The sequence below is a fragment of the Pempheris klunzingeri genome, chromosome 12, assembly GCF_042242105.1.
Source record: "Pempheris klunzingeri isolate RE-2024b chromosome 12, fPemKlu1.hap1, whole genome shotgun sequence".
Lineage (NCBI taxonomy): Eukaryota > Metazoa > Chordata > Actinopteri > Acropomatiformes > Pempheridae > Pempheris > Pempheris klunzingeri.
In genome coordinates, this window is record NC_092023.1 from 18,846,017 (window position 1) to 18,871,234 (window position 25,218).

Sequence of the window (25,218 nt, forward strand, 5' to 3'; positions counted from 1 at the left end):
TGTTGGCTTTGAGTAGACTTGATTACACTGTTAGGAAAAAAAAAAAAAGATTTTTATTGTCATTTTAATGGTTATACATTTGCCTGTTGAGATTTAAGGCGAGGTGTTGGTCAAAGCTTTGGGAAACAGGGTGAAATGTGCATCCTACTGACGCGATGTGACTCGTCGAGGGTCATGCAAGTTTTGAAATTTAAACAGGCTGCTGCTTTGTGTGTGTGTGTGTGTGTGTGTGTTTTTTTCTGCACCAGTTCCCTTCTGCATCGCAGAGAAAACACCAGCACAATCTCCGAGTCATTCATGGCCTCAGAGAGCTGAAAAACACAACCATGAAAATGTCTAACTTTTTAAAAGAATTGTATATAAAAATGATGCTTAATTCATCCTGAATGATCTCTGGTGCCATGTCAACCTGTGTGGTTTGAGCTGCCAACTGTGAGCACATCTCCTAATGTTGTTTACAGTGATTAGGATGTGGGATACATCTCTAGATTTCTACTGTGTGGTAATAATAGATTTTGCACAATTCTCAGATGGGTGTCTTCTGTCTTTGATTGCTTATTTTTTTTGTTAGTAAAGCTACTAAAAGGAACTGGAATGTCTGGTTATTATTTTTGATTTTAGTTTTTTTTTTTTCTTTTTCTTTTACATATGTTGTCCGTGTTTTTCTTGACATCCTTTGTAAAATAAAATATGATCATAAGTGCACAAATCATGGAATTCATCAGGAAATGAGGTTTCCTTTAGGTTAATAATTAATCGTTGTTGGTAAGAGTTGAATGTGCATCAGTTTGGATGTTGATTCTTAAACAATCCCATGTGTTATGAATACTGTGTGATGGCAAATCTGATCCAATGTCCCACCTTGATTCAGAAATAAAACCAACAATTTTCTATTTGTGGTTTTGGTCATTTCTTCGTACAGCTGATTCCTTTCTGTGTTTTAAAACCTCTTTGTCTAAAGGTAATTAAGTGAGCGTCTCGGCTCGTAAAACATCATGACCAGTGTTATGTCTAAACCTGCAGGCAAGACCTTAAACATGGCTGTCTAATTCCAGGAACCCTGTCAACACTGCCAAGAGGTGATGCTCCTCCCAGAGGTTTCCCTCCTCCTGCGGTCTGTCTGCCCACTGGTAATATTTCAATATGTCAGAGCTTTAATGTGGAGCCTCAATCCTTTAGGGAAGGCTTTGAATCAACCGATTCAAGGATGGTTTTATTTCTCTGAGAGCGCTCGGGCTCTTTCTCTCAGTTGTCTTGGAGGCAAACAGCAAGTCAGAGTAGCAAGAGTTCATTAGTGCGTCAGAGTTGATATTCCCTCAGAAAGTGCACAGGTTGTAGTTCCTTGTTAAAATACTCCTGTTTTATCATAAATTAGGATTTCATAGAGAACAAGGCTCGCTTTTTAAAATTTCAGTTTTACTAGTGTGTCCTCCAGACGTGCCTTCTTCACTGCAGCTCCTTCCCTTCATCAGTAACGCTGCTTTGACCCATTAATCATTAGGACCCGGGCACCAAGTCTGAGGGCCTTAACATACATGAAAACTCTAACTTTGCACGCGCATCAGTCGTGGTGAAAAATTACATATTTTATGGGTCTTGCAAATGGGTGTGGCAAAATGGCTCCATAGCGCCCCCTAACTTCAAGCCCTGGAACTGTGTTTTATGTAGATGTATGAAATTTGGTGGGTTCATGTGTCTCTTCAAGATGTACAAAAAAGTCTCTTGGAGCGATGACCTCAACCCAACAGGAAGTCGGCCATATTGGATTTTCCGTACATTTTTGGCGATTTACAGGGGTCATAAGTGAACGAACTAGTCCGAGGGGGTTGAAGCGATCCACTTCAAACTTGATCAGCTGGTAGAAAAGACATTAACGATGAAAAGTTATTAAAGTTCTCTACAAAACTTTAACGGTGTGGGCGTGGCCAGCTGTCAAACTTCAGTGTCTCGCCATGAAACAGGAAGTTGTTAATAAATAGACTCTACATGATCCAATCAGCACCAGACTTGACATGTTTGATGAGAGTCCCACCCCGAAGAAGTCTACATGTCAATATTCATTCACAGCGCCACCTGGTGGCGACAGGAAGTGCTATGTTTTACATTATGATGGCTCAAGACCAGCCAGTTGATCGGATCCACTTCAAATTTGGTAAATTTTCACGGTGTAGTCAACACTTCATATGCTGAAATATAGGATGCAATTGGTGGCTGTTCTCTAGCGCCACATAGGGGACACAGGAAGTGACATGTAACTCCTTGATGCACTGTCCGAAATACATGACAATTCTGACCTTGGCATGGAAGGGTCGGCGTCCAGCTATGGGATGAAGCCGCCGTGCATGAAGGTGTGAGGGCCCCCCGACGCTGCTTGCAGCTTTAATTGAAGTTTGCTTCACTGCGTGTTTCTATCAGCCATCTAGGTGCCAGCTGGACCAGCAACATGGCACCAGTCCCACACACAGCTCTACCAGTGGGACCAGCAGGGGGCTCTGGTCGCATTGGCATAGAAATATAATAATTATAGAAAAAATGATGTTAATAGAATTATGATGCATGAGTACGTTATTATTAAAATACTTGTAACATATTCATATAATGATAAAGTGATTTTTAACAGATTGTAATAGCATAAAATGGGTTAAATCACTGTGAACTGGATATGATTTTTTTCTTCAGGGCAAAATCAGATAATTTTTTCAATTAATCTGCGCAGGAAAAAATAATCAATTTCCAAAAAAAATGTTTTATATATCGGACATAAACCCATACTGGACATGGTTGAACTACCTGCATGGTTTAAATGTGCAGCAGGGGGAAACAGTGACCAGGTTGAACCAGGGGGTCGCACTGTTGTATTCCTTATCCCAGGGCAGGTAGGGGCACCGGAAGCTGCTCTGCAGGCGAAGGGGGAATAAAGCGTCAAGCGACCGGAGAAACAAGGATTAATACCGGATGTTTTCATTTCAAAACAAAAGCAGATTTTTACTTTTTATTTTTATTTGTTTGTACGCCAGTAAAGGCGGAAATGTTGAAGCGACACCTGGATCTAAAATGATTAAATCAATATTACAATAGCAAAACATGTGATGTACATTCTAATGAAAATCGTGAAATCAAAACCTATAAACGTGGAAAATGAAGCGGGTGCAGAGAAAAAAAGCAAGCTCAAATAATATTAAGCATGCATTTAATGTGAAAATATTGAAAAAATATGAAAAATTTAATACATGGTCAAATACGGTAAAAGACAGTTAGCAAAGCTGAATTAAAACCACTGTAAAATCCATAAATAACATTTTTTTCCCCCGTTTAATTAATTGATTCGTTGCTTTTTAAGAAAGAACGGATGCTTCATACCCAAAGGAAACGTGGATGAAAGCCCACCTTGCTGCATTTATTTTGAAAGTCCAGGCAGGAAGCCGTGTGTGTCGTTCCGGCCCGCTTGACGCTGGTGAGAAGATCACTCAGCAGAGTGGGAGGAAGCCAACTTGGAAACACCGCGGAGCCAAACTCCCTGTTGTTGGAGACTGAACTGAGCCCGGCGGTCGGCGGCACTGGACGCAGGCAGACCGCGGCGACACAGACCGGGTTGTAATGACCCACTACGGCCTGAATTCACGCCAACCCTCGGTCCCATAAAGCACCTGGAAGTTTAAACTTGACTTCAAACTTTCCGCGGGGGCTCCTCGGTCTGAACCCGCTAAGTCTCTTGTGTGACTGGCCTGTAAACCGCCTCGTCCGCTCCCGCATGTTCCTGCCTTGTTCCTGCTAGTTCCCACAGCAGCCAGGTGAGCAGGCCGTCCGGCGTCCCCGGGGACCTGCGCAGGTAGCGGGGGTTAGTTTACCTGGACGCACACGGTGACGCACGGATCTCTTTGACCCTCCCGTTTCGCCCCCACGGCTCTCCCGAAGCCGCCGGAGAACAGCAGCGGGGAGCCGCCGAGCACCAGGACGGTCATGGATGTACCCGGAGAGAGCGAGAGCCGGCGGGGGGCGAGCAGGAGGAGCCCCGCGGTGACCAGCAGGAGGAACCCACCGGTGGACACGATGTACGCCGTCGGTATTATCTGCCTCCACGGTTGGTAACCAGCATCTGTACACCTCAAACACAGCGCAGACACATTTTTTAATTCACTCCCATTCATGCAAGTGTTTTAAAACAAGAGAAAAACGTTGGAATTACAGATGCGGACCCCGACATTGACCTCCATGCTTTTCTAAAGGGTTTGCTGCTGCTGCTGGTTCAAGTTAGTTCATAGGAAGAGCTGCCTGCAGTGTGTGGGACACAGTGGGCTTAGTACTGAGAGTGAAAGTAGTGGTTACGGCTGCTTTTCCCAATAACGGGTTCTTTCTTTATTGAGTTAAATCTTGAAGAGTTTGAACTACATTTTGTTGGGGAGTCAATGGAGGAAAAAGGGGGGGGGGGAGAACCCCTCCCCCATTGACCCCAGTTTGGAGGGGGAAAAAACAACAACTGCAGTTTTGTAAAGTAAATCCAGACGTCTGGCTGGAAATGAGAAGAATTGAAATGCTCTAAAGTGGAGAGATTTTTAGTGGGAAAATACCCTCTTTAAAAGAAATTGCTCAGTTGTGCACTAACCAGCAACATGTCTGTTTGCATCTTACTCCGGTTAGACATTATTAGATTTCTCATGTGGAGCAGGGATGATGGCGGGCTGGTAGCTATCACTCAAGGAAGCCTTGCCATGTCATTATGGATTCCCAGGAGTGCACTCCTGTCCTCACACAACACACTGGATACGCCATTTCTGATCATCATATTCATAACTCTGTTTGCATGCTTGCTCTGCCGCCCTGATCCCCAGCCTGGCGTGCTGTTATGGGTGCCTTTCACATGCTCAGGCAGAGAGCAGTGCCCCTGTCTGACTTTTACCCAAAAGAGAAGAGCCAGAAAAAGAAAAATTAACATGACGCAACGCCCTCCCACATTGTCGAAGCCGCTTAAAGTTCACAACCTCGGCTGCAGAGTGAGAAGAAAGCCATGAAAGGATCCTTCCTGGTTTGTGCAAGGAATGCTCTTATCCTGCCAAGGATCGGGGTCATTAACTCGCCGCTCATCATGTCAAAACTGAGTCGCTTTTATCTGATTTCCACATGCAGACTGAAGCGTAGACGAGCACAGATTGTGTTTGCCTGCGCCTTCAACACAGCCGTGATAGCCGGAGTGGCTGAAAAATTCCTTTAAGTTGAAGTGTCTGTCGCCCTCCCTCCCCCTACCCACCCCCCACCCATCACCAGTCTCCTCATGGTGCCCACTCTGGGATGAATGTGTCCTCTGTGTGCAGGCAGCAGGGGAGATGGGAGGCTGCTACGGGTTTGTGTTTATAAGATCCATGAATAGAGCCAAGCCAGGTACTGTCATGACAGCCTCGCGCTTGAGCCCGCTTTAGAAATATCCAATTTTGCAAGGGGCTTTCTGAATGTGTTCAAGCTCTGCAAAGGCCCGAAATGGCGGCGAAGGAGACAGCGCTTTCACAGTGGCTTTATTCCCACATGAAGCTGTCCACACCTAACACGCCATGTTTCTGGAGGCTCGTCTGATCTGCAGCATCTGGGCGAATGCTCAAATATTTGCCCACATCTTCTTTTATTTTTAGTTTACACTAATCACTCGGTTTTGCCCTTCCACTCTGTACTTTTTCTGCATCTTGGTGGAGTTTCTGTTTGTAGCTGCCCAGCTCCGCGCTCTTGATGCGGTAGATGAAAGCCACAAATTGAGTTGATGTCCATAATGTTAATGCGGCGTCTCTCCTCCTATCCGCCTACCTATTGCTTTTACCCATTCCTCCCCATCTCGAGGCGTGTTTTTCATTCCCTTTTCCCATCGGCCTCATCGAGACGGTCTCATTCGTGAAGTATTTATGTGGAAATAAATGGCTGGACTTATTGCAGAGGAGCTGAGATAGATGTGAGATGTTGAAATAAAATCCTCGCACTCCCGTCTCTTCTCAGACCCTCCTCTTTGATCTCGCTCCCTCATGGTGCAGCTGGAGAAGATCTGCATTTCTTGTCCTCTGGCACATTAATAATTCGGATTCCTAGACAAAAAAATAATATTGGCCTCCTGATGATCTAGAGGTGTGCAAACAGATGTCTTGATGGAATTCAATAGTAAGTCCAGGTTACTGACTTTGCATTTTCTCTCCTGCTTCCATTGTCCGCTTCAAAACCGCACGCTGTAACTAAACTGCAGGAGAAGCAAACCTCAGTTAATTTATTGGGTTTGTTTAATGGGTTTGTTGTTCTGGCGTTTTGCTGTAAGTATAAGGGATGCAGGAAGTCCGTATCTGTAAGCTGTCCCGTATTCAGGAATCGACCAGTGTTTTACTAAGTGGTGGTTCCACTGCTGTTATTAGAAGGTCTGTGGAGTCAATCTGCTGTGTTTTGTACTGATTCAGTTCGGGGGGCTGCAGAGCGGCTCTGAGCAGATCCCACGCGAGCTTTTCTCTGGATGTTTTGTCGGCGTACCCATCTGGCACTGCTCTACTTTAAAATCCATACGCTTGGCTCCTATTAACCCGACTGTGCCCGTAGGCTGCTTGGCTGCACTCTGGTCCGTACTCTCTGAATATTCACATTCAGAGGGGATGAAAGGATGATAAATAAACAAAGGAGGGTGGAATTTGTCTGTTTACCATCTTGTGGTGGAAAACAATTTTCTAAATGAAATTGAGCAGTTCTTTAAACACATTTGAGTGGATTACAGTACAGGCCTGAGATTGGTGTCTGTCATGCACAGCTGTTGATGCAATAAACTGCTTAAATATAAATTAAATATTCATATAGTTTTCATCACATAAAAAGATGATTTTAAGGAAGATTCGTCTTTTTTTCTCAAAACGTAACTCTGTATTTTTGGCTTGTAGTCCTGTTTTTTTTTTTGTCCCACCAAACCAGTTGATGCTGATATCTTGTTTATTATTTCACTGTGATGATACAGGGGTTGGATATTTTGTGAACATCTGTGTAATCCACTCCAGCATCTAATGCAACCCACTACAACAGCCCTGCAATGTGCTGGATCTGTCATCCTGCTTTGATATGCTTCTAATGTTTTTGTAAAGGCAGAGACAGGCAGTCATTCATGGATTTAGGTTTTTTTTCAGTATAGTTTAAGTGTTGGACGATAATTCTAAAGTCAACATTTTTCATTTGGCCTTCCGCTGTATGTCGAACAAGACAAGGAATATCTTTTAAACTCGCTCTCCTATAGAGCGTTACTGTATACGAGGCGGCATACATTCTGGTTATTATTATGGGTTTCCAAGGCTGGTTCAAGGATAGCCAAACCTAGCTGTACTCACACTTGAGCGTGACAGCAAAACAAAGCATCGAGCAGAAGAAGCCTGATGAATAGGCTTGAATAATAAGATCTGGTTCCCAGTGTGTTTGTGCACACACGAGAGTTTGACTGGTAGCTCAAGTTGTGAGACCGGGGGAGGATTTCTCAAGGTCCTCCATGGCTCTCGTTTCTGGCCATTTGTCAGACAATGTTTGTTCGGGTTTAGGTGAAGCCTTTTGAACTTGAGTCCTCTTTTTCACCCAGTTGGTATGTGCCGTTTACACCCACTCCATCATAGAGGGCTCTTCTCTCAGGGGGAGATCTTTTTGCACTCTCTCAGACAGCTACCCAATACCGCAGATTTGGGGTCTCGGTCAGTTCTCAATCGATGCGCCCATGTCTCCTCGATTCTCTGTCCTCCAGCCCCTGACCCCCAAACTGGTAGAGGTCTGAAATGATTTTTGCAGGAGCAAAAGGGCAAGGATCCTATATATATATGCAACATTGTCATAAATGTGCATTTTTTCCATGTCCTCAAATTTTAACCAAACATTAAGGTTTCACTTAGCAAAGATGTCCCAATTGGCATTTTACCTCATCATTTTACCTCGTTATTTAGAGCACAAAAGAAAGGCAACAGTGGGATGGAAGGCTGAATAAATTGGGATTTGAAAAGACCTATTATTGCCTATTATAGTCATAGTAGTTATAGTTATGACTCAAATAAAATTGGTGAAGCAACAGGGGGAAAAATTATATTTTTCAGATTTGTTTTAGTTTCAGTTTCTTGCCAGCCTTTCTGAAATGTGTATGTGGATCAGTCATGGCCAAAACCAACACTCCCATACGCCCGGGGGAGAGATTAATGAAAAAACCCCAGATGAGATCGCTTTTAAGATGTTGCATCGGCTAATATTTTCCACACTGCAACATTACCTGTTTGGTTTGTGTGTGTGGGAAGCATACCTGCTGTCTTTGTGCAGGAAGACCAAATCTCCCTGATGTTCTTTGGTCGAACAGGAAAATTACCACTGTTCATAATGGCCGCTGCTCTCTGTGGCCCCTGTTGGCTCCCTCTCATCAATAAAGCCGAGTAAACAACGGACTGCGGGGACTGAACTACTCGCTTTAGATGATGATTACTGTACTTAATGACCCTTGTTCTTTAGCTGCTGTGTGTGTGTGTGTGTGTGTGTGTGTGTGTTAGAGTGCTTGTGCATTGCCTCACGTGTTTGTGGTTTCGCTGGCTCTGCCGTTGGACTCTGTGGTTGTGATCTGAGCGGAGCCTTTCAGATCTCTGTCTCGTTTTCCCTCTTTCCTGTCTTAGTTGGTCTGTTGCCCCGGTGGCTGCCAGTCTTGTCTGGAGAGATCTCCGTTGTTTATTGACTCGGTGCCTGCCTCCACAGCTCTGTCTCCTGTCTGGGCTGTGGAGCGGTGGCGAGCCTGCACGCCGGCCCACCGCTGCTCCTCACTTTGTTGTGTTACACCGTTTTGTTCCGTGGTGTTTCTAATTATTTGCTGCCATGCTTCAGTTGGATCGTATGCTAGATGTGTTTTGTAATTTACCCAGGCTTAAGCCCTGAAATTCACTCCTGAGTATTGCAAAACAAAAATGATCCCAACCTAAACATTATTTATTAAAGGCAGCTCTCAAGACGGCAAATTATTCAAACAGCATACAGTGGTGACTGCAACTATCAGCTGATTGGTCAACAACCGAAACTAAATCACCAACTATTTTGATAACTGCCTCATAATTTCTGTGATTTCTTTAATTGTAAATAACAAGCGTGTATTAGTTCTAGCCTCTCAAATGAGATCATTTGATATAATGTATATATATATAAATAATGGTTAGTTGCGCCCCAATTGGTGAGTTTACATTTAAGTAGCATGTTTTTAAGGTTTAAGCTGGAAATCATTATGGGTCCAAAATGCTGGAAAAAAACCTGCCCAGACCCAACATGCCTAAAGGGACCCGAGGACCCAATCTATTGCTGTTTGTGCCAGCAGATCCTAATAGGGTGAAGGCTGCCGGCGGTGTCAAAAAGAGTAGTGATACATTTCCCCCTGCGGTTCACTTTGTTCATCTTGTGTCAAAAACACATCTTTCCTCCTGCAGTGATTATGGAGCACCACATTCTCAGAGATGATAGGGAGGTTATTACACATATTGACACAAACATCTGTGACCCCACAGAAATACACCCCCAGTAGACTGAAAGTAATTTGGGCTGATTCAGGTTACAGGTTGTGGCGGACGATACAGATAAAATATTGTAAAATATATGCAGTAAATTTTACAGTAACACTATTGTTTATATAGATGAAATGATCAGATGGGAATATTAGAATTAACCACTGGACAAAATTGAGTATCACTACTAAACAGTCTCACTCATTTAGTTGTTGAATTGCCTGAAGTGGCCTAAAGCTGCAATTAGAGCCACATTAGCCCACATGTCCAATAACACTAATTCCTGTTCAGTCTTAGTTACTTTGAACCAGGTAGACTCCTTCTGTTTTAAGAGATGTACTAATGAGTAAATTCAGACATTCGTCCAATATTCTCTTGCAGTGATACTTCAGTAATGGGACATTATAGTTCTCTTATCATTTGCAGTTGCTGACATTTGCCTACCGTCTTTAACCTAAACCCAGTTTAATCTGCCGTTGTTGGATCTCTTATCTGCTATTAGTGATAACCTATGGTTTTATGTTCACACTTTAAGTGTTGAATACAGATGTTTTCACAGGTTTGACGCTCTCCAGATATCACCCACTCCAACAGCTGTAAATCCTTACGACAACTTTCCCCCTGGAGGGCAGGTGTGAGGCCCTGATGAGGGGAAGCTCGTCTTCAGAGGGCAACAAAATCCCTGTTTTGTTCCCACGTCGGTGCCAAAGCATGTGCAGCGCTGCCGCTGCATTCAAATGCGTCTGATCAAAACGTGCAGGAATGCCTAATTTGGCTTCAGCCCATTTGAGGGGGGAGGCGAGGAGAAAGGAGGGCAGGAGAGGAGAAAGGCGTCTGGCATGCCATTGCATAATCCCGGCAGCCATTAACTCTTTGTGTCCCGAGGCTGAATGAACTCATCACAGCAACGGGCCACAGGCAGAGTGACATCAGGCAGCTCTCAATCAGCCCTCAGCTCCTCCCCGCCACACCAGCAGATTTAAACAGGCTGAAAAGGCCACTGGTGTTTAATGGGAAGGGTCTTCATCTGTGTTTGATCTTCTAATGAATGGGGTCAGCTGGCTACAAGTGACCCTGCAGAGGGCCCAGTTGTTGTTTGGAGAGAATATATTTACCTTGAGGAGTCGCATGTCCCTCAATCTGTGTTGATTTACCGCATCATTCAGTTTATTTGTTCTCTGCTGTTTTTGGCCAAGCTCCTCATTACGCTGCGTTTCTTCTTTTCCGCTGTGGGTTGCAGCAGAGCTGAAAGGCCACAGGAGAGCCAGACCTGTCTCCATGGCAGCCTGTACCGTGTTAGCCTCCTGGTCCTGGTACCTGACTAGACCTGCGGAGCTGGGATTTACTGTACGGTGGAGCCAGCATAATGTATGATTTAAGATGGTGGCTTCATCAGCTCTTGGCGCGGGGAGCCTGTGAATGTTGTCGAGCCTCCTGGGTCCTTTGAATCCAGGCTCATACATTTTGGATGTAAACCAAGTGCCACACTACTTAGTGCTGTTCTCCCAGGCTCTGAGCAGCACAGTTGCATCTTTTCAGGTGCACTCACAAAGAACAATATATCTTGAAAGGTTTTTCTCTGAAATTGTCCCTGAAAGGTATGTGGAGACGAAGAAAACATGCCTCAGAGTAATTCTAGGTGGGCGCCTCATTTGGAGATTTCTTTGTGTTTAGCAAACAGCCCAAAGAAAATGTTGACTTAATCCGATTGACAAACATGGCTGGCTGATACCTCCTGCATACCGGGAACCTTGATCAGTCAAGTGTGTCTGTGTAAACTGAAAACGTGTCACTGAGACCATATTATCCTCTATCAGTTGCATTCAGTCACAGACTAGCTTCAGTCACATTGAGACTGACTTTGACAATTTTCCTTTTTCACCATCCTCCTTCCTTTGCCATTGCCAAGTTTTATTTTCTTGAATCGGCTCTGACGCCCACTTTCTTTTTTTGTGTTAATTCAGAGTAAGAATACAGGGACAAGGTTATCAACGAATTCATCAGGGGAGAGAAGTCTAAGCATACATACATTTCATATTTCCCAAGAGATAAAGCATAACAGACAAAAATAAACAGAATCAGAGTTAGTACAGACTGAGTAAAATACAAAGGAACTATAAACATCTTGTTCTTTGCTTTCTTAAAAGTCCAAATCTACTCTTGGCCACTTTCCCACCTTAAGTGGTCAGTATGCTTTATAGGTTTTTAGTGGTCGGTTAACCATTGTTCTTGTGGTTTGGGACAGCCAGCATTCACTCCATCTTTTCTTTTTCCTCATCTCTTATTGTGTACAAAAGGTTCTTGTACATTCTTATATTACGGTTTGATCACAGCAGTCACTCTATGAGCCTCGCCACCTGTTTCATGGCCAATGACATTCCACGTCAAAGGCTGTTTAGCTGGAGGGAATATGACAAATGGAAAGCCAAGTAACAAAACGGGCCCAGAACTTGAATATAAGTCTCAGCTTCTTTTTATAGTAGACACGTACCCAATGAGCCCAGAGAGTCATTCATTCATTCATTTATTAATTTGTTCACTCATAGTTTCTGCTCTCTACACACATAAAAAAGGGATTAAACTGAATGGAGCTGCATGGGTTGTCGAGCACGTTTTGTACTTGTTAACAGTGTGAAAATGTTTAAAAGTGGATTGATCTTCATTCCCTCCTCTGTTGTTGCCTCTTTTTTAGAATTCCACGTCTTTTGTAGTCCTTTCTGCCGTTTGCCCTGTAATCAGCGTCTAACGGTGAAGGGCGGTCGTTCAGGGCATTTCGCTTTTAGCTAATAACCATGTAGTGAAACCTCTGCCGACCCGAGGCCTGTTACCCAGCCATGTTTGACGATTATATGTCTCCTCTCCTGGAGCCAGAACGCCCAGCAGCATTAGCACATCATGGCCGGCATTGCTCTGTATTAGTAGACAGTAATTACCACAGCAGAGAGGGAAGCTCGTTATGGAGCCAGCATCGTTATTTTCTGTGGTTTTAATTATGTTAAACAACCTCACCAGCCTTCATCACCAGGCTTCATCTTGTTCCCTCTCTGCTGCTGCTGCTGTACTCGCACTCTATTTCACCTTCCTCTGCTCCTTTTACACTTTGTTAGTTCCAGTTTCACAAACTATGCCAACTACAGACTCCCTTTTAAACCCCCGTCCTCCTTTCTCCTGTCCTCCATCTGAACCTCGCTCTGAGTAGCACGCTAACCCAGCCGTCAGTGTTGTTTCTAATCAGTTCTGACGGAGGGATGGCACAGCAGCGGCAGAGTAGCTGAGTAGGTTTGCTGCTTGATGAGGCATTGGTAAAACTGCACCCCTTTGCTCAGTGTATGGGAAGCGATTCTCCTGATGGGAAGGGAGCTGAAATGAGCTCGGAGTCCTGTTGAGGTCCGCTGTGGGGAAGTAGTTTTTATATCCAAACAAACTGTGTTCCTCTCTCTCACAAGTCTGTCATGACACAAATCGTTGAATGTCTTACAGCTACAGCAGGTCTCCTGTCAGGAGAAAGTCTGTCTGTTGGTTTGTTAGGTGAGCTGTTTTGACCGGCATAACAAGAGGTCATGGGTTAGTCCAGTAACATCTGCCACAGGATGGGGCTTCCTGTTTGTCTTGTGTTATTCCCTCATTTCTTCCATATTACTGTGGCCTTTATTGGGGACACGGATTTGATATATGGGGCTGCTTTTGGTGTTTAATTAAAGCTGGCTTTGTTGTGTTGTACAGCAGTACACTACTTGGGCTGTCGAAAGCATTCAAATGCTTATTCTGGGTTTCCGTTGGGAATTTTACTGCTGCATGGTCTAAAAGCTGTTTTTAAAAAGATTTTACACTCTGCCAAGAATAAAAGTCTTGAGGGGTGAACTTGATCGTTGCATTTTTAGGGGGATTTTTTAGGCCCACATGGAAATGACCCACTAATATTTAATATCTGCACAGACGGGAAAAACCCAGAGCAGCAAACACTAAATGTGGACATGTTTTCTATAAATAAGTCAATGCTGGGCAGTAACTTGAATTGGGCTGCAACTATTGATACATGCTCAGTGACAAATTCATGATATAAATGTGCACTGATTATTGTGGCCAGTTATAAGGTATTATTTGTCATTTTTCTGTGTTCATTCCAGTCATTGTTATCAGTATCAGCTATTACCAGCCTCAGTCAACAATATCAGTATTTGCCCTCTAAAACCCCACTCTGGTCAATCCCCACAGAGGACAAACATGCCAAATAATACAAAAATAATACACACCACTACAAAGGGTCCTCTGTGCAGGTGCAGCCAGCTAACACAGCCTCGGTGATTAGGGAGCACAGGACAGTGTTTCCTGTCCTTATCTGCCGAGGTGACGACAGATAGAAATGACCGTGTTGTGTCTGACAATTGACAATGGTCCCTCCTGTGTGAGATAGCAGAGGAAGTAGATGTTTTGTTGTGGTTGTCTCCTCCCGGTGTTGCGTCAGAGCGGATGTAGGATCTCCGCAGTGTCCTCCCTGTTCCACGCTCAGGCTTTCACCGCTGCTTTGTGTCCTCATCCAGGTTAGGACCCAGACAGAGGGCCACGGTCTTGTCTTTCCTCACAGTGAACCATGTGGCTGGGGGTCTTGGCTCTGTGTGTGTGTGTGTGGTCAGGATGGAGGGCAAAGGCTGTGGTCTCCCTGAGGGTCTGAACAACAGCCGTGGCAGGAGAGGGCTGGCGGCTGTTTGGCTGTTGACTTCCTGTGGTGCGGATGGGGGGTGGGGGGTGGGGAGTGGGGGTTGCAGTGCAGCTAAACACATAGGGCTTTCACTGCTTCTGGAATTTAAAAAATATCTAAATGCAGACTGACGCCACGGAGGAAAGGCTATTTTGTGTATGTGCACATGCTAGTGTGGTATAGACACGTGGCTTATGCACCTGTGGGCACATACTTGTCTGTACTTTTATAGCATGTGTGATGGCCTTATTTGTCCTCGTATGTATCGGCATTGAGGGACCCCAGACAACAAAGCAGTGTGGCTTCCTGTGCAGCAACAGACCCACACATTTGCTGTTTCTCAAATTGGACACACACTCTATTCCTTCTCTATTCATTCCTCTCTCTGCCTCATGCTTACGCATGGCTGGTGATTCCTCATCCTGGGATAAGATTTTAAGTGAGTTCATCTCTGCATGAGAGAAAGCAAAGCCTGTGAGGCTGTTTGTAAGATGAAACCGTACAAAGAAATGCAATATACAGTGACTTTATGAAATTATTCAAATATCTTTTTAACATACTCTGCAGCTGACAGCATAGAGAGAGCTTCAGTCAGCAGGACTTTGATCCACTTAGTTTTATCTGAGCTAGAGGTTACAAACATTAAGTCTTATTGTACTGGCACAGGTCAAAATTTGATTATGACATGATCTGTTTATCCAGTAGCGTTTTGGATCCAGTTCCAGAAGGATAAAATGCCCAGATTCACTAAGCTCCAAGGCTAATAACCTTTTGTCTCCTCTTAGTAGCCAAAAGCACTAGGCAAAGCATTTAGGTAGCAGGCGTCTCATTTTTAACCAACCAGAATCGGGGGTGGGAGAGGGGAAACAAAGGTCTCTGAAATTGCCAGATTGACATTCACACCCTCTTCACATAGCAGTTGGCCTGGTGTGTGTAGGTGAGAAAGAGGGTAGGGTTTCTCCTATGAGCTCTGCTTTTCCACTTATGGCGTGTTCCTTTGAGAGCAATACTATGACTGTCCTCCAGGAGAAACTGTCTGAAAAAAAAAAAAGTGTGCTGTTAACATGGTGTTTAAACCATTTTTATATCCCGTCTCTTTTTATGATGGCAGACTTTTCATTCTGCCTACACAACGACGCGGTTGTGTAAAAACATGGTACAGACCAGTTCTTTTCAAGCATCCCCCGACCCTTATCCATTTCAGAAAGAAACTAGCATCTATGTAATGTCAAGTACCAGGGATATATGCTGCCCAGGTACCGACAACTCATCCCCTCTGCATCCCTCCATTATGTCAAACATGTTCACTGTCCTTCGCACATTTCCTGCAACTTGTGCTTTCTGTAAAATCCTCTCAGCCATTATTCTATTATATATATGAAGCTGTGTTGCGTTTTTGTACCATGACTTCACCGGGGCTCTTTCATGTCCCTGTGGACGGTTTCCAGGCAGGCGTCTTACTCTGCCTTTGTGTGTGCCCTCCCGTGCCGTCATTGCGGAGGAAGCAAAGAAAAGGTGGCAGTGAAAGCTACACCCCTGCCTTCCCCGCAACCTCACAGGTCCATCTTAAAATGAGGTCAGATGACACACGAGCCCCGGGTGCACCTCGCTTCCTCACTCTCCCTCTCTGTTCCTCCCTCGCACACGGCAGCGGGCTTTGAAGGGGGGAAAAAACTACTGTCTGACTCTGGAACAGCAAGCACCTCTGACTGATGTAAAAAGGGTAGAGAAACCCTTTTGTGTGCTTTCAGAAAACGGTCTGTATGTGTGTGTGTGTGTGTGTGTAGAGTGACAATTCAACACTCCTTGCTTCATTCCTTCACATGCACAATGCAAACAGGAAAAAAATGTGTCAACTGGCAGCTGTAGTGTGTTCCTTCTTGGATACTGATCTTGTAACCATGTCACAATCATGGCACATTAACACTGATTGATAATACACCTTAAGGAGAAACGGTTGCACATTTTCACTTTAGTAATCTAGTTTGAAAAGCTGCTAAGCATGACTCCCTTAAATCTTAAAGAACCAGAACATCGCTGTAACCTGATGAGGACAGCAGCTGTCCTTACATTTGAAAAAGCAAGTCTTCCGATTTTCAGACAGCCGGGGCCCAACTTGACAACACCTCGCAGAAAAGAGGCTAGTCATGAATTAAACAGGCACTACTATTCATAGACACCCACACAAGTGTTTCTCATCTCATACAAGAGAAAGAGTTGGATGTCCTGCAGCTTTTCCTCCACCCCCTCCCTCTTTGTTTGATCTTTTTTTCTGGCACTGTAACTCTTTCTAAAACTCTGTGGCTGTTCAAAAGGCATTAAACATGAGCGGGTTCCCCAGTGAAAGGAAATTGTGAGAGACGTTCACAGAATATGCTGAGCGAATTTAAGCCACGCAACAGGCCCGAGCCTCCCAGAGCTGTTGGCCTCTGCACCCCGTTTCCCTTAGTAAACACTCGCATTCACAAACTCACACTCATGTTAGTTTTTTTTAGAAATGTGTAACCCCAAGGTTGCCGTTTGGGATTCACTAAGCTCTGTGCATTTCCCTCAAGTCATTTCTTTGTTCCCTTTTTTCTAGTAAAAGGTGAGTTTACTTTGGAAATTTGACTGTATTACGTAAATGTTTATGAAAGGAAGAAAAAGTGCTCTTCGGCTTTGTTTTAACGTTGAGTGAGCCAGACTTTTGGCTGACTGAGAACAACTATGAAATGCATCGTTATACAGATTCATGTCTTAATTATGTTCCCTTTTGACGTAAAGTCTGAAATATTGGGAAGCAGATAAAAGCACACACATTAATTTGCAGACATGAGTGTTACTCTTCACATCTAAGGAGTTTCAACTCAGTAGAGTTGTTTTTTTTTTTTCATATTCCCCAAATGAAGTAGAAAACATAATGGCTATGAATTTTCCTCTACAAGTCAAACATGAGCTTGCTCCTCCTTTTTCATGTCACAGCTGTAAAATCAGAGGAGTGAAAGGTTTGGCTGCAGAATACACATCACTTTTTTACAGCAGTTTGTTGTTGGTGAGTTAGTCCATTAAAAATGGGACAACGTTTCACTGTGCTTCTAAAATTGTCCTAATGAAGACTTTAATTTCAGGCGGAGGTGTGGGTTAAATGGGCAGCTGGGGGACATCAGGCCGAGAGGGAGGGAGGTTAAAGGTTCAGGGAGAAGCTGAGGTCGTCGGCCCAGAGATCTGCTCAGGTTTCAGTGCAGACGGACTCCAGCAAACATTAACCTGATTCAAAGTAAGGAAGAGATGCGGGTTTTAAGCCACTACAGATGGAAGTGTGAGCTCCCAAGCGGAACCCTGTCAGCTTTAAAGGTGTAATGAATGATTAAAGGTCAGGGATCCATGTGGTTCCAGATACACTTTCTTTTCACAGATGGCTTCCTCAAAGGTTACATTTTTGGCAAGAGATACTTGAACAGACACTCTACAGATGCAACAACTCGCTCCAGCTGTGGAGTGATGAGCGGAGGGTGATTGTACTGGCTTTGCTCAAGGACGGCAATTTTCAGTGCTGCCATGGCCGTCCTCGAACAAAACACTGAACACTTGAACTGTGTTGCAGCTAACTTGATTATCTCCCTTAGGAAATTCATGTGTAAGTGACTGTGTGTGCTTGGGACAATTGTCAAAGACATGTCCCAGTAACTCTGTTGTCCAGGAAGGCGAAGCCCCAGACGCACTCTCTCTGGAACTGGCACTCATCAACCCGATCCTGTGATCCTGATGTGATTTTCTCTGTGGGTCAGGTGATGATAGAGAGCCAGGCCCTGTCCTGCTGTGCTCCCAAAGGTCACCAAAAACTTAACTTAGTGCGTTGTGATTTTTTTTTTTGCTTGCCCTATAAATTAGAAAGAGGCTAAATATAACATCTGCTGAATTGAAAACAACACCGATGTTCCTTTTACTTTCTGCAGTGGAACCTAAATACACCAGAAGTCACCATCTATGTAGGAATTGCATGCCAAGTCCTGCTAATACTACTTTGGCTTCTCAGAGTATTAGCCCAAGGCTCATGTGTTACCTCATGAGTATGAAGAACATAAGAATTTAAGATTAGAGTAATTCAGATGCACATCTGGGATTAACCTTTTTATGGATTAGTATGCTGGTAATTGTAAATCGATGTTTGCACATGTTTATAGTTTGTCGACAGTTAAATTTCGCGATGACATGTTGCCATTTTTACAGTTTTTATGAGCCAAATATGATTGATTGACCTTGTTGTGACTCACTCCTCAACATCACTTTTTCTGTCTATGTGCCTGCAAGGAAAATCTGTACAGGATCTTGTGGTGTGTCTGATGTCCCATTTAAAGTCTGTTTTTATGAATGAGGGCTGCTTTTAGGTGGCGAGTTCCTGAGGTCGCCCTGAGCCGTGCGGCGAGGTGATTCCTCTAGAAGTCGGTGAACAAGTGGTTCTTGTTAAATGTGAGCCGGAGAGAAAATAGCTGTAATTGAATGTGAAACCATATGCTTCTTATTTGGTGAAAATGCTTTTTTTGTTTTAGATCTTGTTAAATGTAGTGTTGCCAGACTACTCAGTACATGCCATAAACAATGGCCCATATTCAGCGTTTTATGATGGAATATTACTGTGTGATGAAGACCAGTTACCAAAGAAGCTTCAAGTTATTTAATGTGAGGCTTTCTTTTCTTCCTTTTTTTTCCAGTTTGTAAATGAAACCTGTGTTTTTTTTTTTTCTTTCTTTGAGGCTCTGTTCATTTCTTTGTCTCTGTGTTTCTACATAGAAGTACTGAAGAAACGACAAATGAGCCTGAACCCTGGGGAAAATTGTGATGTGATTTTAGGCCTGTAGCACATGGTCTTATCGGAGTTTGCTCCGTTTGAAGTTTAACATTGTTATGCTCCTCGGAGAGACAACAAGAGCATCTTTGACTGTTGTGTTCGTCACATCTCAGCCCTCTAAACGATGATAAATTGCTAGTAATGCCATTTCATTTTAACAGGCTTAACACATGAACGAGCAGGTGGCTGCATAAATCTGAAATATAGGTTGACTGAAGGTATTTGAGGAGACAGAACTCCAGTGTGCTGTTGCTTTTGGCCACTTTCCAACAGAACTATGCTCATCCAAATGAAATAAGGGCTCGCTCTGCAAAATAAACAAAAAACTACTTATACCTTTTTTTGGGCAGCTGGTAGATTTTTTCCCCTTTACATTTAATGTTTGCTTTAGCTTTTAAGTTGTTGGTCGAGTCGAGTGAAGCGGTTTGATTTTTCAAGAGGTTTGCACTTTATTTGCTACAGGCAAGAAGTGGATTGTGGTAAAAGAATATATTTGCTTCTGCAGACAGCAGAGTATTAAGTTACAGAGCGCTGATATTTTTCTTCATTTAAGCTAAAAGTGGCAGACTTGTCAGAAAGGTAGTTCCATTGATTCATAGGAGTGCAGGGGAGCTGGGTGTGCCTACAGACTTTCAAGTTCAGTTGCTGGGATCAGTGGCTCTTTGTTACTTCACGTTAGAAAGCTGGTATTCTGACCCTCGTAGTAAGCCACAGTCTCTGGAGCTATAAGCCTGACCCTGGGTGTTAAACACGTCGGACAGAGTCGGAGCTTTATGATCAAAGGTCGTGACACGTGTTGTAACCTCAGGTCCTGAAACACTGGCACTTCTGTATAACGTGACCTCTCACCTTTTAAACAAGTCAAATCTGCTTCTTACAGGGCCATTATCTGATTATCCCCACCGTGTAATTTCACACAGGAAACTCCATCTTAACCAGCCGCAGCCATGTTGTGTATTTAACAAGGTTTTAAATCTTGACAAATTGTCACTTTTTTCTAAACAGCTGGAGGTGCTCTACATTGTCTGTTTACTCGGGCGAAAGCTGGATTGTTGCAGTGTTGAAAACTCTCAGGATGTAAATTCTTGTGTTCTTTGTGTGATGAGGGAAAAGTCCCCATGGAAAATACAGTTTATCCAAACTTTAGTAAACTAACACTGTGCTGACGCAATGGCTATCAATGGCTCCCTGGCCCCTCTCTTTCTGTTTGTGTGAAACTCAAACAAAGTCCGTGTCACCTTGCATACCTTCACATAGTGTAATAGATTTTTTTATGTCCACACAGTCAACAAACTGTATCATTCTCAGGGCAAAGCAGACGGAGTGGAGGTAATTTAGGTGGCATCTACTCATTGTGTGATCGTGCACGGAAACAGTAAAGCTCCTACAAGCTCAATCCCTGACGTTAGTCCGTTAGATTCTCTGCGTCGAAAAGGCAACTTGGCCGGGCAGCTTTTCAGCGCAGAGGTGTGAGAGAGGGAGCAGGCAGAAAAACAGGTTCTTGGTGATAAATAGCAGGCCCGGTTTGGAAAGTGTCTCCTTTCTGACAGAGGATCGGGCTTTGTCTTGAAATGTGAGCCGCCTCTCTGCAGCCACTGCCAGCTTCTCAGGGGCTCTGACTTTCAACGGGGCAGAAAGAGAGGGGTGGAGGGAAGAGAGAAAGCTTTATGTTACAGGGGATGCCTCAGGTTGACATGGAGGGATAAAAAGATTTGAGTAGCTGCTGTTGTCTGTTAAAGGGGATTATTATTTAATTACAGCTGTAGTCCAAGATACTCCAAACAATGTATTTCAATATGAAGAGCAGTCTAACAGTGTCCACTGCTCAAACATTTGATGATAATAAAAAGTAATGAATAGCAAACAATTTTTTCCCACAGACACGCGTGGCTATTATTATAAAACCACCTGTTAGATCTCTTGCTTTAATTTTCAGAAAGCCGCATACTGTGGTGTTTCTTCATCTGGGTTTAGGGTCAGTGATTTCCAGCAACCGCCTGCCCTCTAACCTTTAATGTGGGAAATTTTTGAATGTAGAGTTGATGTATTTATTTGAAGCTGTCACAGATGAAACAGCTGCTGAGCTTTAATTTATGACTAATTTTGTTATCTTTGTTGTCTGTAAAACGCTGCAGCCATTCTGTGGGGTAAAAATCCCCTTGAGAAATAAGCTTGACTAATCGACAGACATGACTCAGATTAAAGAGGAAGAAAGATTTCCCGTTCTTCTTTCAGACAGTTACTATATGTTATGGGAAGCTGGAAATTCCAGGGACATAAGAGCCTCGTATTTCAGTTAGGAAATGTACTCCTAGCTCCCTTTAGTCCATTAGTATTAACAGGCCAGATATGTTGAAGCTAGCATTTATAACAAGGTCCCTCTACTGTGGGCCTCTCTGATTTGTTGTTTAAATGAAATGTGCTGCCAAGGAAACGCTGACCTTGCGTGTCCTGGGAACCCTCTTTTGGCTCATCTCTCTCTGTTGAGTGTAGGTGAGGTCGGTCATGCCAGGTGCTAAATTGAAGTGGAGATTTGCCCACAGCAAGAGTGGGTACCCAGCTTCACTTTTCACGGGTCACAGATCTCACCTTAGTGCATCCTCCCGGCACACTGGTACAACCCATGCTGTGCCCACAGCTGCACTCTGTACTAAAACAACTCTTTTTAAATTGACAAAAACACTCGCATATACACACAGGGGAGTGAAATGGAATTCTCCAGATCTTGTTTCCTTGGAAGAAAGCCTGCAGGAGTGGTGTGCAATGTCATATGATGGATGCAGTCCATCTAATCTGCTCCCTGTGTGTCATTGATGGATGTGGCTGACTGGTGAGAGATTGTGTAGGCTCATTACCGCTGCTCTCAGTGAGTAACCTGGACTCCCCTACCATCAGTGATCATTGCATACACCTACATGCATGCATGGAACAGCTCTTGTTTGGTTTCACTGTGTCCCTACATGTACTAAATGCATGACGAATAAGTGTTGTCAAACCATTCTTTGGAAATGTACATCCAGCCTGGCAAGGGCGCGAGTGACTCACAGGATTCAGTGAGTAACATTTGAATGCCTTTTCCAAATCCATGACTGTGTTTTTTGTCATACTTAAGAGCACTCTAAATGTTTACCCCCCTGCGTTTCACCTAAACACAGACAGAATGAAACACTTAACCTGTGGCTGATACAGCTGGAAGATCTGGGAGGGATGTGGCCAATTCAGACAATGTGTGTCAGGCATTCCTGCCGGTGGGAGTGTGGTTTCCTGGGCTTGTTAATATTAGCCATGAGGTCAGACGAATACACAGTGTGAGCTCTCAGTCGTAGTGGGCTTTGATCTGCCAGTGAGACCAACAGGGAGTCGGCAAGAGTCCTTGAGATCTGCAGTGGACCTTGACTCACCTGGGCTTTTAGTGGATGCGTCACATGGGCCGCCACAGAATGGGATCTTGCAGGACACAAATGTGGCGAAGGATCATTGCTGCAGGATAAGTGTATTATGAAAATATGAGAGCGATCTTGATGTATTGAGCCAAGAATGCAGATACATTGTCATCCACTAAACAATTTGGTTTTTCTTCCTGTTAGGGAGAAGAATGGAAACATTCCTAATTGAATTAGTGCTAAACTAATAATGGTGCTACATGTAAAGTTAACACAATTCATCTTGTTGAAGTTGAACATGGCAAATTCAAAAGCCACCATCCAGTAGTTGTCGAGATGTTTCACTCAGAACTGCAAATGCTTAAACTTAATGTCAGCGGAAGAGGAAAAGTCGGGGATTCACTAATGTCTTATCTGCTGGATACCATCAATGTCTGGAATCTCATTCAATCCATCCACTATGTGTTGATCAGTCTGCACCAGAGTGGTCAAAAGGCCCAAGGACCAACGTCCTCCATAGAGTCTGATGCTAGCATGGCTCAAAAGTAATACCATTATGAGAGGCCACATATAAGCCTCACATAGCAACATTATCTGTTCATGCATGGATAATCAAATTTAACATCAAGAGGTTTTGTTGCTCACAAGGTTCTCCGCTAATCATAGATGATCAGTACCGGTAATGAATACATGCAATCTCATTATGTAATCACAACCTCTAGCTTCATTTATTGTCTGTCGTTGGACACATGATGGTGGTTGCTGGAGTGCAGCTGTTTAATTGAAGCATTTCATTAACGCTTGCCAATCCCTTTTCTCCCTGGCATTTTGTCCATGCCATGTGTGTTGCCCATCGCACTCTGTGCAAGCTGTTACCCATACTAATGCAGAGCAGGATTTTAGCGGAACCACAGTAGAGAGCTCATTCAAGGGCTTTAAAGGGGGGCTGGGTTTTGCAAGGCTGTCACTTTCTCATTGAGGAGCAGAGGAGCGCGCCTCAACACATCTTACTCCAATACAAAGAGAGGCTGTGATGTACATACAAATGAGCCCATAATAGGTGGTTTTGTCACTCAATTCCTTCTTAGTTTAATCTGACAAACAAAACCCTGTGTGACCGTGTATATGTTTCATTCCTGTGTTGTGCACGTTTCACACATCCATGCTCTTACTTATAACTATGCGTGCTCCAGATCTCATCTTTCCAGAACCTTCAGCCATGGTTGTGTTTTGAAGAGCCTGGTAAGCAGAAACTCAACTCAGCTCCCCCATCTTCTTCCTCAACCCCCTCACTCCCGCCCCGTTCTCCCCTCAGCCTAAATCCTGGGAAAAGCAAAACATTGTTCATTCTCGGTGTGCATGACCTGCAGGAGATGGTGTGTAAAACAGGAAGTAATTAGAGCTAATTATTCTGCTTTAATCATGGAGAAAAAAACTCCTCGGCTGCTGCCTCACCACTGTAGTCGGTTAACCAGCGTTCTCACCATATAATTATTGTTCATAGTGGTTCGTTGTTCACAGTGAGACAGAGAGGCAAAGGCATATAATGCCCTTGGTTTACAACCAGCCTGACTGAACTGAAAGTGCGTCAGAAATCCCAGATAAATTTGCTGATATCAGACGCCAAGCACGTCTGCATTCCACATCTTTGTTATACTTATCCCTTTTAAACCCTCATTTAAAACACTTTTCTCCCCTACCTATTTTGTTTCGGTGCTAGACCTCCCCCTTTCGCAGTAGGGCAAATATTACATTCCTGTAGGAAACTTTGCATTCTAGATAAGATGACTGACATCTCTGGAGTTGTCAGTTTATTTCTCTTCTCCCTACCCAGCACCACTGTCTGTACTTTCAATTCACAGTTTATATATAAAGGCCCTGATATCACTGAAAAATGTGCAGATAGATTTTTAGGAGTTCTGTTTCTTTCGCACTTAACTGTACTCCGATGAAGGCCAGCTTGACTAATAACAAATCAATAACTGTAAACTAAATCCAGTATTGTTATTGTTTGTCCAAATTAATGATTATTAGCACAGTTTAATAAACTAAAGGAGTTATAGAAGTCAGCAAGTGCCACCAAGTCGTCTTTGTTTCAAATATTGGCATCCCTTCCTTCCTTGACAGCACCAAGGAGCCAATGTATCATGTCCCACGCGCTCTATAGATGGCTAGCAGATGACAGGTAGAATCTTGTCTTCATGCCACAGCTGAGTCACACGAGTGTCGACCCCACGGCTTGTTCACGAGTAGGTGGGGGGAAGTGAGGCCTAATTGCCAGGGGAAATGGGACGGCCTTACAGGGAGGTTTCTATTGTAGCCAAGGCAATTAACTTGGCTTCTTTCATCTGAGCGTCTCCTTTGAAAAGAGACATTGTACTTAGCTGCTCAGTGAGCACCAAGATGGGTCTGAGCTGTTAGTGGTTGCATTCCTCTGCAGTGACAAAAGGAGGTGTGTGTGTCAGGGATTGTTGTTGGGACGCCGCAGACGCACTGTCCCAGATTGCCTGACCGTGTCGCGTCCCTAACGCTTGCTCAGTGAAAGAGACTTCCATCTCTTCAGTGCTGTCAAGACCAATAAGCATTGTGATCCCTGTGCTTCTGCAGTTAAACTACAGCTGAACGTGTCAAGGTGTTCAACCATATGTGTTTACTCTGCAGTATTTTACCTTGGAGCACTTTCTCGGAGCAGTTAGCACAGAGCCTGAACTTACTTTATAGCCCAGTTGTTGCAGTGAACTGCTTGATCTTCTGCCTGACTTTCTACTCCTCTTTTTGAGGCCAGAGAACTGTTGTGGTGATTGG

General features: G+C 43.9%; 1 protein-coding gene across 1 annotated transcript in view; it reads left to right on the forward strand.

Annotated features, from left to right (window-relative positions):
• Positions 1 to 3,509: 3,509 nt before the first annotated feature.
• ptk7b (protein tyrosine kinase 7b) overlaps positions 3,510 to 25,218 on the forward strand; it is a 68,963-nt gene continuing 47,254 nt past the window's right edge. Inside the window, exon 1 of the mRNA XM_070841273.1 lies at positions 3,510 to 4,081. Within this exon, the coding sequence (XP_070697374.1) occupies positions 3,961 to 4,081 (121 nt within the window). The 5' untranslated portion in view covers positions 3,510 to 3,960. The remainder of the gene's footprint in view (positions 4,082 to 25,218) is intronic.